This window comes from Dermacentor albipictus, chromosome 1, assembly GCF_038994185.2.
Source record: "Dermacentor albipictus isolate Rhodes 1998 colony chromosome 1, USDA_Dalb.pri_finalv2, whole genome shotgun sequence".
In the NCBI taxonomy this organism is placed as follows: Eukaryota; Metazoa; Arthropoda; class Arachnida; order Ixodida; family Ixodidae; genus Dermacentor; species Dermacentor albipictus.
The window spans coordinates 258,862,065-258,876,200 of NC_091821.1; the positions used below are offsets into that span (position 1 = coordinate 258,862,065).

At 47.6% G+C, this 14,136-nt stretch overlaps 1 protein-coding gene across 6 annotated transcripts in view; it reads left to right on the plus strand.

Annotated features, from left to right (window-relative positions):
* The window catches only part of LOC139054372 (cyclin-dependent kinase 14-like), a 124,324-nt gene that overhangs the window by 35,626 nt on the left and 74,562 nt on the right, over positions 1-14,136 (plus strand). For 4 of the 6 annotated variants that reach the window (XM_070531281.1, XM_070531279.1, XM_070531283.1 and 1 more), the window contains exon 2: positions 3,947-4,033. In XM_070531281.1, coding sequence (XP_070387382.1) covers positions 3,947-4,033 — 87 coding nt within the window. Of the gene's footprint in view, positions 1-3,946; positions 4,034-9,437; positions 9,709-14,136 lie in introns of all 6 variants that reach the window. The other 2 variants (XM_070531280.1, XM_070531282.1) reach the window with 1 other exon arrangement.

Consider the following 14,136-nt stretch of genomic DNA (forward strand, 5'->3'; position numbering starts at 1 on the left):
ACTTGCTTCATGTTCTAATACTCTCCGCATTTGAAGCGGTGTATTTCTGTAGAGCGCGAGGGTGCGATTTCGATTCCCGGCCATAGCCACCGCATTTCTATGGGAAAAAGTGGTGGTGCAGTTTGATTTAATTGCACACTGCAGATCCCCCAGGCAGTTAAAATTCGTTCGGAGCCCTTCGCTACACGGCGTCTCTGAGCCCCATAGCGCGAATCGATCGATTAACGACATATTGTAGCGCGAAGGCACAATCACAAAGAATACACACAAATACACGTCACAGGCGTCTGTGTGTATTCTTTGCTATAGTGCATTCGCGCTGCAATGTGTTGTTAAAAGCAAACAGCAACTAGCCCAACGACAATTAAGTCCTCCTGCAGAATCAGTCGATTGAATCCCGGCGGCTGCTGCTGTATTGAGATGGGAATGGGGCGCAATAACGGTCCTGTGTGTGTCTGTGTGTGCGCGTGCTCCGTATGCACGTTAAGTATGCTCCCAGGTGGTCGAAATTATTCCTATTCCCAGGGACGGATTTATGGGTCAGGCTGTGGCGAAGAAGTGGGGGATATACTTTCGGTAATTGTTTACCATCATCGCAAGAATGGTGATTTTTTAAAATTTATTTAAGGTTAGCGAATAAGCACAATTCTTCGTAATATATATTTAAATTTCATGTATACTTAGAAATGCTGAATTTTTACTCGTCGTGCGCCATTGTTTTTCGAAGGGATGGATATGCACTGTGTGGGAAGTTACTTTGTTTTTACACAGTTATTACAAGAACTTGACGCAAAGAATTCCTTGAATGCATTAGCCTTTTTTTTTTTTTGTACATCGCGCTTCGCTTGCCATTTGCGCGATATACGCCACACTGGCGTATTTTTTACTACGAATGTTCATTTAATAAATAAAGATTATGACGTACACAGTTAATTCTGCTGTGTAAGCGATCGAAGGCTATGGCTCATGCTTAAAAAGGCCCCGCAAATAGTTGAGAGAGAATTGCTGTTACTCGAAAAATGTGCGACGATCGTCGGACATTTTGGTTTAATTCGTCGCAGTTTTTTTGGAAGAATCAATTATTAGTAATGATCTGGAGCCCTATTGTATTGCGTACATTTGTTTCATTCTTTCCCCCGTTTCGTTGTTAGACCATACGGGACTCGCAGGCCACCACATCGCCGTTATCGCTACGATCAGCTCTCTATATAGGCACGACGCTTAAGAAAATGGAAAATGGAATGTAATGTTAGAAAATACGCGCTGTGCTCCCAACAGTCAGTGTAACTTGACATTATCTTTTTAATGCAACACAATTCATTATTTCATTTATTTCCCCAACTGTGCCGAAATGTGGCGCGACGTAACACTTTCTCCCGATTTGTACGCATGCTTGGGGCCTTCACGGCTGCGCAGCCTGGTGTCCCGGTTGCAGCGTTTTCGCTGTCTCAATGCCCCTGGCCTGGCACGCTGCTCGTCCTTTCCGACCTTTGCGAGAGTATACACGGCGCGACAGGTGTTTTCTTAGCGTGTTCAAAACAGGCCAGCGGTGATAAGCAGCGCAGCAGTTCTTTTGATTGGACGCTGTACGTGGATTCGAAAAGATGGCATATTGAAACAATAAGTGGAGCAATGAAATTTTGGTAGCAGAGATAAGTAACAATACATTAAACAGCAGTAACGTGGTACAATGCTACTCACGTGCTTGGTATTCGTGCTTGTCCTCGGCGGTCTGCTGTCCCCTCTCTCTCTCTCTCTCTCTCTCTCTCTCTCTCTATATATATATATATATATATATATATATATATATATATATATGTTTTATCACTTCGCTTCCGCAGTTGTGTTTTTAAGTGGTCAGGAGTGACCGGGTGACATTGGGAAGGGCGGTAGGAAAACGAATAAGTAGGTGGAATGCGAACTTGTTTGTGTAGACCCTTGACTGGACTGAGTTCCTTCATGTTTTATAATTCGAACGGACTATAGAAAGTATAGGATAGACAGCCTTCCTCGCACCTGAGTTAAGCCGGCCAAGACTGACTCCGCCTGTGGCGCTCCTCATCCTCCTTCGGAGTCCGCGCTCGATCGTTCTTTTCGCTTTGTGTGCATTACGACTGCGCGGCTGGCAGATGTCGGCATCAGTAATTAATGCAGGGTCCGTATACAAAAGAAAAAAAGGAAAGTAATAAAACGGAATAGGCGCCCACTTTATCCCCGACTTAGGTTTCACTATGCTTGGGTGTTCATCGCGCTTCAACAGCTGAGTTCAGTTCCGGGTGCGCACCCCTTTCTCGCAGTGGCCCGATCGTGTAAGGCGATGTAATATCGAGCCGAGCTCGTGGCCACCGCACCACAATGCGCCCTGCTGATTTTTTTTTTTTCTTCTGCCTTTGTGCCCAGCCGTCTCTCGAGCGACAGCAGCCGCCATTATTGCGAAGAGGTGCGGCGCCGCACTTGGTTTATTGAATAATTAGGTTGCGCGTGCGGCGTTGCCCGTGTGAGGCGCACCTAATCGGGTTATGCGTGGTGCTCGTGCGCTTGCCGCCTCTTTCTCGCTGTGTAGCTTCGGGACAGCGCGGCGGGTGTAGTGTAGCGCTACGCCGTTGGTGTCTTCGATACGTCGTCTCTCGGCTCCTGCATGCTATGCTCGACCTGGGTCTGTGACGAGAGCTGTGTACAGGGAGGAGAAGTCCTGTGGCGTCGATACCTGGGATCCGGCTATTTGATTCTCGCGGATAAGGCTATTTGAGTGTACCTCGGTGCATTCAAATAGGCTTGGGCTAACTTGGTTGCAATTGCTTCTTAGAGCTAAGTGCTGGATGCTCTGTAATTTCCTGTAAAATCAAAGAACGGCTAGAGAGGCATTCGATGCATTAAAAAAAAAAGTCGTAATCAAATCTGCCACAGAAAAACTAAAAACACGTTGATATGTTCAACAAGTCTACTTCGTTGAGCCTCTCCCATTATGAGCAAGGGTTGAGTATGGAACTCGAAACTTCAAAAGTACTACGTTTGGCTTGACTCGACTTTCAGTTTAAAAATTTTCTATAATTAGTGCCTTTGAATATGTATGGCGTGTTTTTGGTGTGGTGAAAAAATTGTTTTACGCGTGTTTGAATACGTTTGTCAATATGCTGTGCGTCTTTTTTGAATATCATGAAAATCACACACTGATGTGCTCTTAATATTTACACGAACACAGAACAGTTGTGAGCCTGGCTGTGCCATGTAAAATTAACTTTCGAAGCGAAAACATCGCGCCCCTCTACTGTTATACCGATGGCCAGAAAATACGGGAAACTGGAGCTGAAAGCCACCCCGACAACTGTAGCATTGTCCTGAGACAGTTTGACAGCTATAGCAGCAAACGTGCGCTTGTTTGGGTGCCACTTTTTCCTATTCCGTTTATCTTAATTGAAATTTAGCATGTCCGCTGCTGCCGCATGCTCGGCACGTTCCCTCCTTTCCGCCGTTTTTGTGGTATTGTTTTGTGTTGTTCTGGCTGTGCGATGAGGCCCAGCACAGTGCATTGCCCCAGACGGGTTGGCAGACCTCACTTGATTTCGCTGCTGAGGCTGACTGTATTGCAATGCGTAGCCTGGCGGAGTGATACTCTGATTCGAGGTCTCTCCACGCTGTCGTACACGGCCGCGCTGCGCGGAACTCCGCTGAGCTCTCGGCACGTGCGACACCGTGGAGTACGCGTTCGCGCGCGCTTCCCTCTCTCTAGGTGTGTGTGCGCGCGCGCGCGTCTCTCTGGCGAAGAGAGCAGATTTTAGTCAGTGGCGAAACGTCGCCTCTGCATTATGCACTGTGGTGCGGCGTTTGCGTGCTGCTGAAGGCGAGTGTGCACCCTCGCACCCCGATGCGCCGCGCGCGCGCGCGTCGTTGGTTTGATTGCGCGCCGGCCTCGTTCAACACCTGCGTATCTCTCCTTCCGTCGCAGACGGCGGCGCTCTCAAGGACCGGAGTTCTGGACTGAGTCGGATCCAGCGGCTTCGGCGGCGACTCAGCTGCAGCTTCGGACGACTCTGTGAGTGACGGAAAAGGCTGTTGCCTTTTCTCTCTTGTCTTTTCCCTTCTTTCCTTTTTCGTTCTGAATTTGGCGCACGCTGCGTCCCCATTTGTTTTCTGTCGGTGTTCGAGTGCCCCAAAAATAAACTTTTGCCCCTCGAGGGGTGTGGAAACAGCACGTTATAGACGCACGAACACGGAGACGGGCGCTTGTGTTCGCTTCCTTCACACATACACCACCTCTTCTCCTTGCCACAAACTGCGGCTGCCTGCGCGGCTTCGACGCTAAGCCATATCTTGCCAGCTAAAGCGCATAGCTACTGGAATCTCAAACCATCACCTTCGTAACAATGTGCGTCAATGGCCGCCGTCTTCGTTATAGTCGTACTGTTCGCAGTACCGATGCACCTATTTCTTTGCACGGCTTCGTGAAGCGTAGCTTCCCATCGGCATCCCTTCCTGCTTGCTCTTCGCGCGCCTGGCGATTTGACGCTCCGGACAGAGGCTGTTGACCAGTTTTGGGGAAATGCGCACACCGGCAGCATGAAGTCCCTGCTGCGTTCGCCGACGATAGCGTAATGAACGACGCCTAATTTCGTTTCTGCCATTGTTTGTATAGCCATTATTTAACCGTCAGACTGCTAAGTCGTCATTTCATCTCCGTGAAATGACCTTGCGATGTATTTCCGCGTCGTACGAGTTTCCATGAACGTTCGCACTGCGGAAATATCCCCATTTACGTCGCTGCAGCGTCTCCATTCCGGCCCTCCCAGTTATGCGTATGACGTTTACGGCCAAGATGTGCAGTCTTTTTTTCTTTTTTTCATGTCCGCTCGCGCGACGTGGTCAGGAAAGCGAAATGCAGGGGCGCACCTTTCTTTCTCCTTTCTGCACCCGCTGGCGCGTCCTCCAGCCAACTCGAAGTTAGGATCGAGTCGTGGCTCTTCATCAGGTGTCCCCTAGCCTTTCGTGAGTTATATCATGTGGGTGTGTGACCTCTTGGTAAAACTGTGTGTTTCCTGATAATTATAGTGGTCTCAGTGGGCGAAAATTCTGGAACTGCGCCAAAGCGAGCCACATGCTGTCGAAAGATAGAAGCGTCTATGCGAGTACAGTCGGCTGTGTACGTGCTTGCCACTTTCGAAGCAGGCCAGATGAGTTCAGAAGGCGTTTAACCAACAACCTTGTTGGCACGACTCGCTGTCTCTGTTAGTTTTGAAGGAAAGCTTGGTTATTCGGTTTGATTTTCTTGTCGGAAATAGATGCCGAAAAAAAATTACTAGCCGCTGAACTTATACTTACGTTCATGGCCGTGTGAACAGTAGTGCGTTCAAGATTGCTTGGTCACGGAAAGAACTTGGCCAACATAACCCCCCCCCCCCAAAAAAAAAAAAACACCGTGCTCGTGGTGGCGCTGTCACACTGTAGATTATAATTAACAAGAATAGTCGGGAGGCATGCTCTTGATATAAATTCAAACAGCTGTTGAGGCTTTGGGCATGCCAAAGCCGACCGACATTTTTTTTTTTTTTTTGACCATGTATAGGCCAACTTGTTATCAAGAAGAAGCTCTCGAACGATTTAAATAAATGTGATGGTGCGCCTCTTGCACAACAATAGAAAGTGCGCTTTAATGATCGACCTTCGCTTTTCGCGTGCCAAGATTATAGGGACATGATGTGATCAAATAGCGCCAAAACTGCTAGATGTATTTTACACGAAAAAAAAAGGAAAAAGAAAAAGGCTTGCGTGTGTTATACCCGTGTCACACGGTCACTTTCAATTGCAATCGGGCCCGATTCGGATTGATCTTGTTCTGGATCAACTTCTGCTGCGCGGTCACTGTCGGATCGTGATCGCGGTCCGTGATTCGCGATCATGTTTCTCGATCGCGATCGCAGGCTGACGCATGTGTCTTCTAGCGAATTATATTCTGAAAACCTTAAAAACAAAAAGTGAAGGCAGCCCAATAAAATAAAAGAAGTTTAAAGCCTTTTTATCAGTAATAGTAAGCTGTAAAATTATTGTCCAAATTTAACCATATTTTGCACATCTGAATTTGTAGCCAAGGTGGCCAAGGCATTGCGTGGAGTTCTGAGAGTTGTAGACGATCAGCAGTCGATAACTCGATTCGGGTCGTGGGACCGTGTAGGAGCGACCGTTGTTCATCGCGACCAAGAAATCCAATCCGGATTGGCCCCGATCGCGATCAGAAGTGCACATGTGACAGTGGTATTAATGAAACGTCAATTCATTTACATTCTGATGAGGTGTGCATCATTGCATGATGGTTCTACTTCCAGAGAAAGCGAAAGAAGAATGGATAAGGTCGCGATGTAAGTGCACATGCAGTACGTATACATGTGTGAATGGGAACTGTTCTGTTGCCTCGTTTTCTCTTAACATTTGGTTGTGGCGCTTCTGTGCCTGTTATGCGCTGTTAGGGGGTGTACCTCGCAAAGGCCAGCGTGTCATTTTTGATACGGTGAATTTTGTGCCTAAACACCTTGATTTAAGCGCTGAGAAACCAATGTAGGGGCCCATACTAGCGTTTTTGTTTTGCTGCAGGAAGTTTTAAGTTGTGAGAAGTTCAGTAAAGCAGTTACTAATTAAGTAATTACCGTACATATTAGTTCTTACTGTATCTTATTTCACCGTTTTCTTTGTACCAATACACTTTACATGGCCAGAAGTAAATGTAGACAAGTCGTCTTAATTTTCTTTCATATAGAATGCTGTTCTGGCTTTCTGAGTTTAATGAAAAACACAGGCTATCCAAGTGTATTTCACAACAATGTCGTGTTTTAAGCAGATTTAAGCGAGCCTATCCGCCACGTCGAGGCGCCCTCGCTCGCATTGACTGTCGCGTAGTGCGTTCTACGTAGCTTCGCTCTGGGACCTTCGATGTGCTCCCCAGATTGTTGGATTCCCCGTTACTGAAAGTGGTTGTATGCTATATATCTATGACTTATTGGCATTGTGTGATGGAACGTCCGTCACGAATTTTAGATGCCTCTAAGCTCTTTCCTACCTTGCTTGGCAAGGAATGTCTCCTTCTGCAACCCGTGTGTACGACATGCAAGTAACAGCGTTTGTGTCATTCCCTGAGAGCTGTATAGGCCTGAACTTCGTTTACTCTGTCAGTGGTGAGCATTTTTACCCGCCACGGTAAGTCGCAGGCACGCACGCACGCGCGCAATGTGCAGTACAAATATTAAATTGTGCCCCCTTGACCCCTGTTTCGATGCGCATGCGAAGGCACGGGCAAGGAAGAAACATCATTCTTACGATAAGTTCTCAAGCGTACAGTTCAGACAGGTAAGGCCTGGCTCCATCCGTTATATGTCGACGCCATGTCAACGGCTCGCTTCGAAGCGAAGTCAGTTCGCCAGGAGGTATAACCCTCGCCTGGATTAATGCGAGTCGTTCATGCAAACACTGCATGGATGCAAACATCGCAGCGGCGACTGCAACAGCCGTGTAGTATACGCGAGACGCGATGGGTTTGTGTGTTTTATCTGATCAATGGGCACCGTTAAGCGCATTGACGCGCACGCGGGCGACGCGACTCTTGATTAGAATTAATTTTCCTCCTGATGCCAGGCCGTTTCAGTTATCGATTTTTCGTACGCAGCACCCGTTTTCTCCCCCGGTCCGATTGCGTCTTCTGTTTGCGTGCCGTATCCATGGCTCTTGGCAGTCGATATCTTTTGTGCGTCAGCATGTCTAGTACATCCGTGCGCCCTTTTCACCAACTGGTTTTTATGGTACCGTTCATGAAGCACCCCGGAGCCAACGGATTACCATTCGCCGGTGTTCGACCTAACCAGCCGAAGCGGAAATATCTAGCCGTGGTAACCATGCGTCTTGTACTTTCTGTACTTGTACATGTACTTTCGTTGCGCTATGTAGTCATTGTGTAAATGCAGCTATCGTTCATGTTGCTAATGTGATTTTTTTTTTCTTTTAGTGGGGGTCAAACTTTGTCAAGCCTATTTATGCCCCGTTGTCCAATAAACTTTGACTTCGAAGGCGCTCGTGCAGACAGGTAGCCGTCGCAAATGGCTTTTCCATAAAGCTTCAAAACAGCGCTAAATACTTACACCGGATAACAGAAAGGAGCACAGTGTGTTCAATGGGGCTGGTTGGTTCATCTTTAGAATAAAAACAGGAACAGCGCACCGCAGGACAGAGCGCTGACTAGCAACCGAATGCTTTATTTGCAGAAGCAACATGTAAAGACATCATTGAATGTGACATAAAGAACAGAAAAAGAGGGATAAGCGTCAGCCACCAAGATAATCCAGTTCTTTTGTTGAGAGCGTGTGGGGGACGCAGAACTGACGCACGCGTTGCCACTTTTGGATATGCAAAATGCTTCAAACATTTCCCGCGCACGCTTTTCACCATATCTGCCAATTATTTCGCACTTCTTAAAAGATCGGGTGCGCGGGTAACCAAGAGGAAACCCGTACAGTCATCTGCCTGCCCACTGTAACACGTGTGGTTGCACCCCGATCTTTAAGAAGTGCGAAATGATTGGTAGATATAGTGAAAAGCGTGCGCGGGAAATGTTTGAGGCATTTTGCATATATTCAAAAGTGGCGACGCGTGCGTCAGTTCTGCGTCCCCCGCACGCTCTCAACAAAAGAACTGGATTATCTCCGTGGCTGACGCTTATCCTTCTTATCCCTCTTTTTCTGTTCTTTGTGTCACATTCAATGATGTTTTAATTTACGTGCTGCTTCTGAAAATAAAGCATTCGGTTGCTAGTCAGCTCCCTGTCCTGTGCTCTTTATTCGCTCGTCCTGTGTTGCGCTGTTCCTGCACAGCACACACTGCACACACTGCGCTGTTTTTAAACATTGTCCATGGAAAACCACCAACTCGCCCAATCTTCCGTTCTTCTTCAGTGCAAATTGCTTGTCCGATGTGCTTACGCTTCAGGTACTATCGAAAGGTGTTCACTGGGGTTGAGGATTGGGCGAGTATGTATTGCATTCTAAAAAACTGGGACCGAATCTTGTAACGGCTTGGAAGGGAACCGGTTCACTTGGGCTCATCTGATTGGTCAAAATTTTGCTTGCGTCAGAGGCCGTCAGAGACAGCGGGGCGGCACCGCAAATTACGATCACGTGACGCATCTGTCAATCATTCCCAAAGCGAACCCGTCTTTGGCCAAGAGTGGAACCGGCAAAGGGGTAGTCTGCTTTGGGTTTCGTTGCTCTGGCTTGGCTGTTGGCTTGCGACCATGGTCGCGCGCGCGTGCGTTGGCTGCTTCGGAGGCTATTACTTGCCTTTGTCGTCTGCTTGGCGTTGCTCTTTCGGTGTCGACCACGGCTGGAAGTGCGATACGCGTTCCAAGAAATGACGGATAATGAGTTGCACCGCCCCTGCCGGCTTTCTAAGTAGACCTTTTGCAGGCTACGCTATCAATTGGAGAAGACTCGGGTGCAAGCGTACCAGTGGTCGTTCCACGCAGAGGAAGGAATTGCACACTGCGGTTCATCGACACCGGCCTGCAGCTCCCAGAGGTCGGTCGGAAGCGAAGCATTCATCGGGATGGCCTATATCTCTGCTGCCGACACTGTCCACGAGGTTGCTCTCGCAATTACTGTGTTGGCCGGTAGAAGGGCTGGGTCAGCTTTCCCGTGACCTCCGCTTCAGAGCCAATGCCAAGGAGAGATTTGCATGGTGAGACCGAATTCCCAGTGCTATCGCCTGCGTGAATAGCTTGCAGATCGCCGTTCAGCAATTAGAAGGGTTCAACCTAGGCTGGACCAACGCTTCCTTCGTTAGGCTGGTAAAAGTATACAGTCATGACGCGAGTATATTGTGGAGATCTCTTATTTTGCTGCCCTTTTTTCTCTAGTTCGGTAGTGCCACACTTAGTTCTTCAATTTCACGGCTCAGCGCGCACCGTCAGCACCACACTCTTCGGTTTTACTTCGCGCAGGCAATGCAGGGCCCGTATGTCGTAATGTTCGATTTCAAGTTCCATTGTTTCTATCACGTGGAGCGCCGTGGGGCAGATCGCAGGGATAGCGACAGCGCGGCGGCGAGCGAGCCATGTCCTAGCTGATATGACGAAGGGCGACAAAAGAAGGAAAATTGATATAGTCGGCGAGTAAAGGTGTCCCTAAGAACCAGTTCACGGTTTTGTCGCGTTCGCTACTTCAGAAGTGCTGGCAGTGCGTTCCTGTTGCGTGCATCGTGCGAGCTCCTGGTAGCAGACGACATAGCGCTGTGCTCTGCCAACTCATTTACGCTTGCGATAGCGCCTGTCGGCTGAGAATGAAAAAGAGGCAACGTACGTTTATGCTTTAAAACTTGCCGTATAATATTTAATTTATATTTTACATTTATTTAGCAAGCGGAAGCATTCTGCAGTTCCTCGATTAGCTCGTCATATAATAACGTACTCTTCAGAGGTGGCACCCTCTCATCTATTGGTCGCGTCCTCCCCTTCTTCCACCACCGGCTTGGGAGTGGCACATTTAGTGACACAAGCGGTGAAGGGAACGGTTCGTTTTTCGAACCGTTGTAAGATTCCGCCCCTGGTTCAGCGCAACATGGTAAGGAAGAAACAAGCCGAGCCGGCTTGTTTCGAAAGGTGTTTGCTGTAGCGCGGGTACGTATGTACGTGCGACTCATGCTTTCTGGGCGGACCATAATGCTCAGTCTGAGCTTCGTGGACAATGTAGTTATTAAATTTTGCTGCTCGACGTCATGGCACATGCGCAATGACTCGGACCCTGTATCGTGCCTGATGTCGGGACTGGTCATCTGAGGGCTATAAATCTTGTCCCGACCGTCTCAATACTAGCTCTAAACTGCTGGGCATGCACAGAACCGCTTTGAAACCTTGCTGTGCACATGCAATTGGGCGCGAGCCGCAGCTGCGAATGTTACCCCAAGCGCGCTGGGAATCCGGTCGTTTAGTGTGCTTTAACGGAGGCACCGATGCCGCGTGCCGAAACGGGACTTGCTGGTGTACTATACGACAGCTGTGCACCATCTCATCCTAGCACAGATTCAGAAACGTTACAGTTGGTACGCTGGGAGTTTCTGTCGCTTACAAAAGTAGCGGCCCAAGGGGTGCCATGTCAACGTGGTCTCAGTTTCGGCAGTGCACACTGTAAAAACCGACCTTCACCTTAACAGTCGTGTTTTTGGCATTTTCGACAAGCGGTCAGTCATTCTGACAGGACGTTTCTATCGCCATGAACAAGGTACGTGAGCCACCAATAAAAAAAAAAATGTCATGATCATAAAACGATTCGATTGGCTGCCATGTTTACGTCGTGGTGTACGTCTTCCAAAATGACGGCCTGCCCTTGTTTTGAGGGTTAAATGCTCGTAGATGGAGCTGATATTTCCCGTCATTTACTGCAGCATTTTAAACAGTGTATGTCCGAGTTTATTAAATTTACGAATGCTTCTCCTTTCATACTCCACGAAGTGGTTTCGGCTTCCCTACCTTCTAGCGATCCTTGAACGCTGAAAGAAGTAGTTCTTGTGTACCACATTCCGGCAGGGGTGGGGAGGTAATATATGCAGCATAGCGCTCATAACGAAACGAAAAGAGAAAATTAATGAGAGAAAACAAATATATGAAGATGGATCCAATTTTACGCGGTCGCCACATCTAAACGCATACTATATAAAGGCGTGCTTTTCATGGGATACCGCCATTGAAACAGACGACGTACAGCGTTGCATCTTGGCAGCCGTTCGATTACGTCCTTGGACGTGTTGCTGCGCTCGCATTATAGACGGCAAAATATGCAGCAGAGCTTACAGCGTCAGAATTAAAATCCATTTCCTGTTCTGACGAAGCCGGGAAAGAATACAGCTTCGTGAGGACGGCGCCGAACGTTGCCGGCCACTTTTGTTCTGTCCGATGACGATGGCGGTTGAGCAGTCTACCGGGAAGCTTGGTGGTAGGTTCGCCTGCCTCATGCTTACGCCCCAGAAAGCGTTGTGCACCTAGAGTCAGCCGCGTTGCGTTTTTGTTAGGTTTGCACTGGCAACATGTGAAAATGTAGCGTTTTTTTTTCTTGTTTTTTTCGCTGGCGCGAGGTGGCGGAAAAAATCAGATATGTTCCAGAGCGCTATGGGGATACAATAGCTACGAGGTGCTCCGAGGTATGTGGAAAGGGGTAATGGTTCCAGGACTTACTTTTGGAAATGCCGTTGTTTGCTTTAAATCAGGCTTACAATCAGGACTCGAAGGGAACCAAAGGTCGGTGGGACGCCTCGCATTGGGCGCTCACGGGAAGACTACAAATGAAGCTGTGCAGGGTGATATGGGCTGGACCAGTTTTGAAGTAAGGGAAGCTCGCAGTAAAATTGAGTATGAAGAACGACTGAGGAATATGAAAGAAAGTAAATGGGCTGGGAGAGTGTTGAGGTATTTGTACAGGAAAAACATAGATTCTCAGTGGAGGAAAATAACTAGGAAGCTTACCAGCAAGTATGCGGCCTGTGAGGGGGGCAACACAGCAGCAAAGAACGTCAGCGGAAAGTCAGAGAGGCTGAAATCTCATGGGTGGCGCCAATGCAAAAGAAACCTGCCATGAGTAACTACTTTAGAGGAAAAAACGAAATCGGGAAACAATTTATGATATCTCAAGGAGAAGCTCATTACTTTTCGAAGCGATATCGGGATGCCTTAAAACACGCACCTATAAAGCGAGATATAAGAAGGAAGAAGCATGTGCTTGCTGCGGTAAAGCTAGGGAAACTGTGGAACCTGTTTTATTAGAATGTGAAGATGTCTGCCCAGCGGTCGATTTAGGCACAACTGGCCTCCTTGAAGCCCTTGGGTTCAGCTAGAGCAGCGGAAAAGTAAACTTGTCTGAAATGGGGATTAGTAAGAGGCGATTGGAGGATTGGTGGAAGAAAAGTAGGGATACGACAAAAAACGGAGACGTACAAAAGCAAAGTTCCCAATAGGGGATCAGAAAATTTGGTTGTGGGAGTTTAGTGTTTTTTTTTTTCTTGTTTAACCTAGGTAGGACATTAGGCAGTATAATAGCAAGAGCTTGGTGGGGCAACCCACCGCCCCGTTCCAAAGGGGACGCTCATAACATCCATGCATCCATCCATCCTGGTACTTGGGCTCGAAGCATTAAAGCCGTCAAAGTAGAATGACCTCAATGCTTCCAAAAGTTGGAATGCAGACTTTGTTAAACGAGCACGAATGTTCCCAATGAGCACTACGCGTATTGCAGGTGATTGATTTATAACTATAGCGCTTCTGACGTTTGAAAACGTAGCCAATTTCATAATGAAATCTTCCCATGTGCTGCTATTTGTTGGATGTTTTGTCTTTTTCGTACTCTTCTTTTTTAGGCACACTGTGTAATGTACCTTTTGATCATGCTAGGAGAATGCCAGCAAACTAGAAAAAGGGGAAAAATGTGTTAAGGTGCTCCAGTTATATTGTTTTATCTTTACTCTTAAAACACTTGCACCCTTTGTGGTGTATGCTCGTCTCGTAAGAATATTCATCTGCCTTGCTTGCGTTTCCTCTCTTGAAAACTCGTCGCTCGCTACTTTCCTGTCGATAATACCGTGTCAAGCTGATAACGCGCAAGGCGTTCGTGACTATATAGGAAATACCGGGCTCGCAGCGTTAAATGAAATGCGGGCAAGACAGACGTCGATTATTGTTTGGAGACAAAATACAACCCAAATAGTGTAAACTTTTTTAAGAGTGAACAATAATCGTCATCTGTCTTGCTTGCGTTTCCTCTCTCGAAAACTCGTCGCTCGCTACTTTCCTGTCGATAATGCTGTGTCAAGCTGATAACGCGCAAGACGTTCCTGACTATATACGAAATACCGGGCTCGCAGCGTTAAAGGAAATGCGGGCAAGACAGGCTTTGATTATTGTTTGGGGACAAAAATACAACCCAAATAGTGTAAACTTTTTTATGAGTGAACAATAATCGTCATCTGTCTTGCTTGCGTTTCCTTTCTTCAAGACACTGCGCTCGTTTATGCTTTCCTGTCGAGAATGCTCTGTGATGCTGATAACGCGCATGCCGGTCGTGACTTGGAAGTACCGGGCTCGCAGCGTTAAGGAAAGGAAATGCGAGCAAGTCAGATGACGAT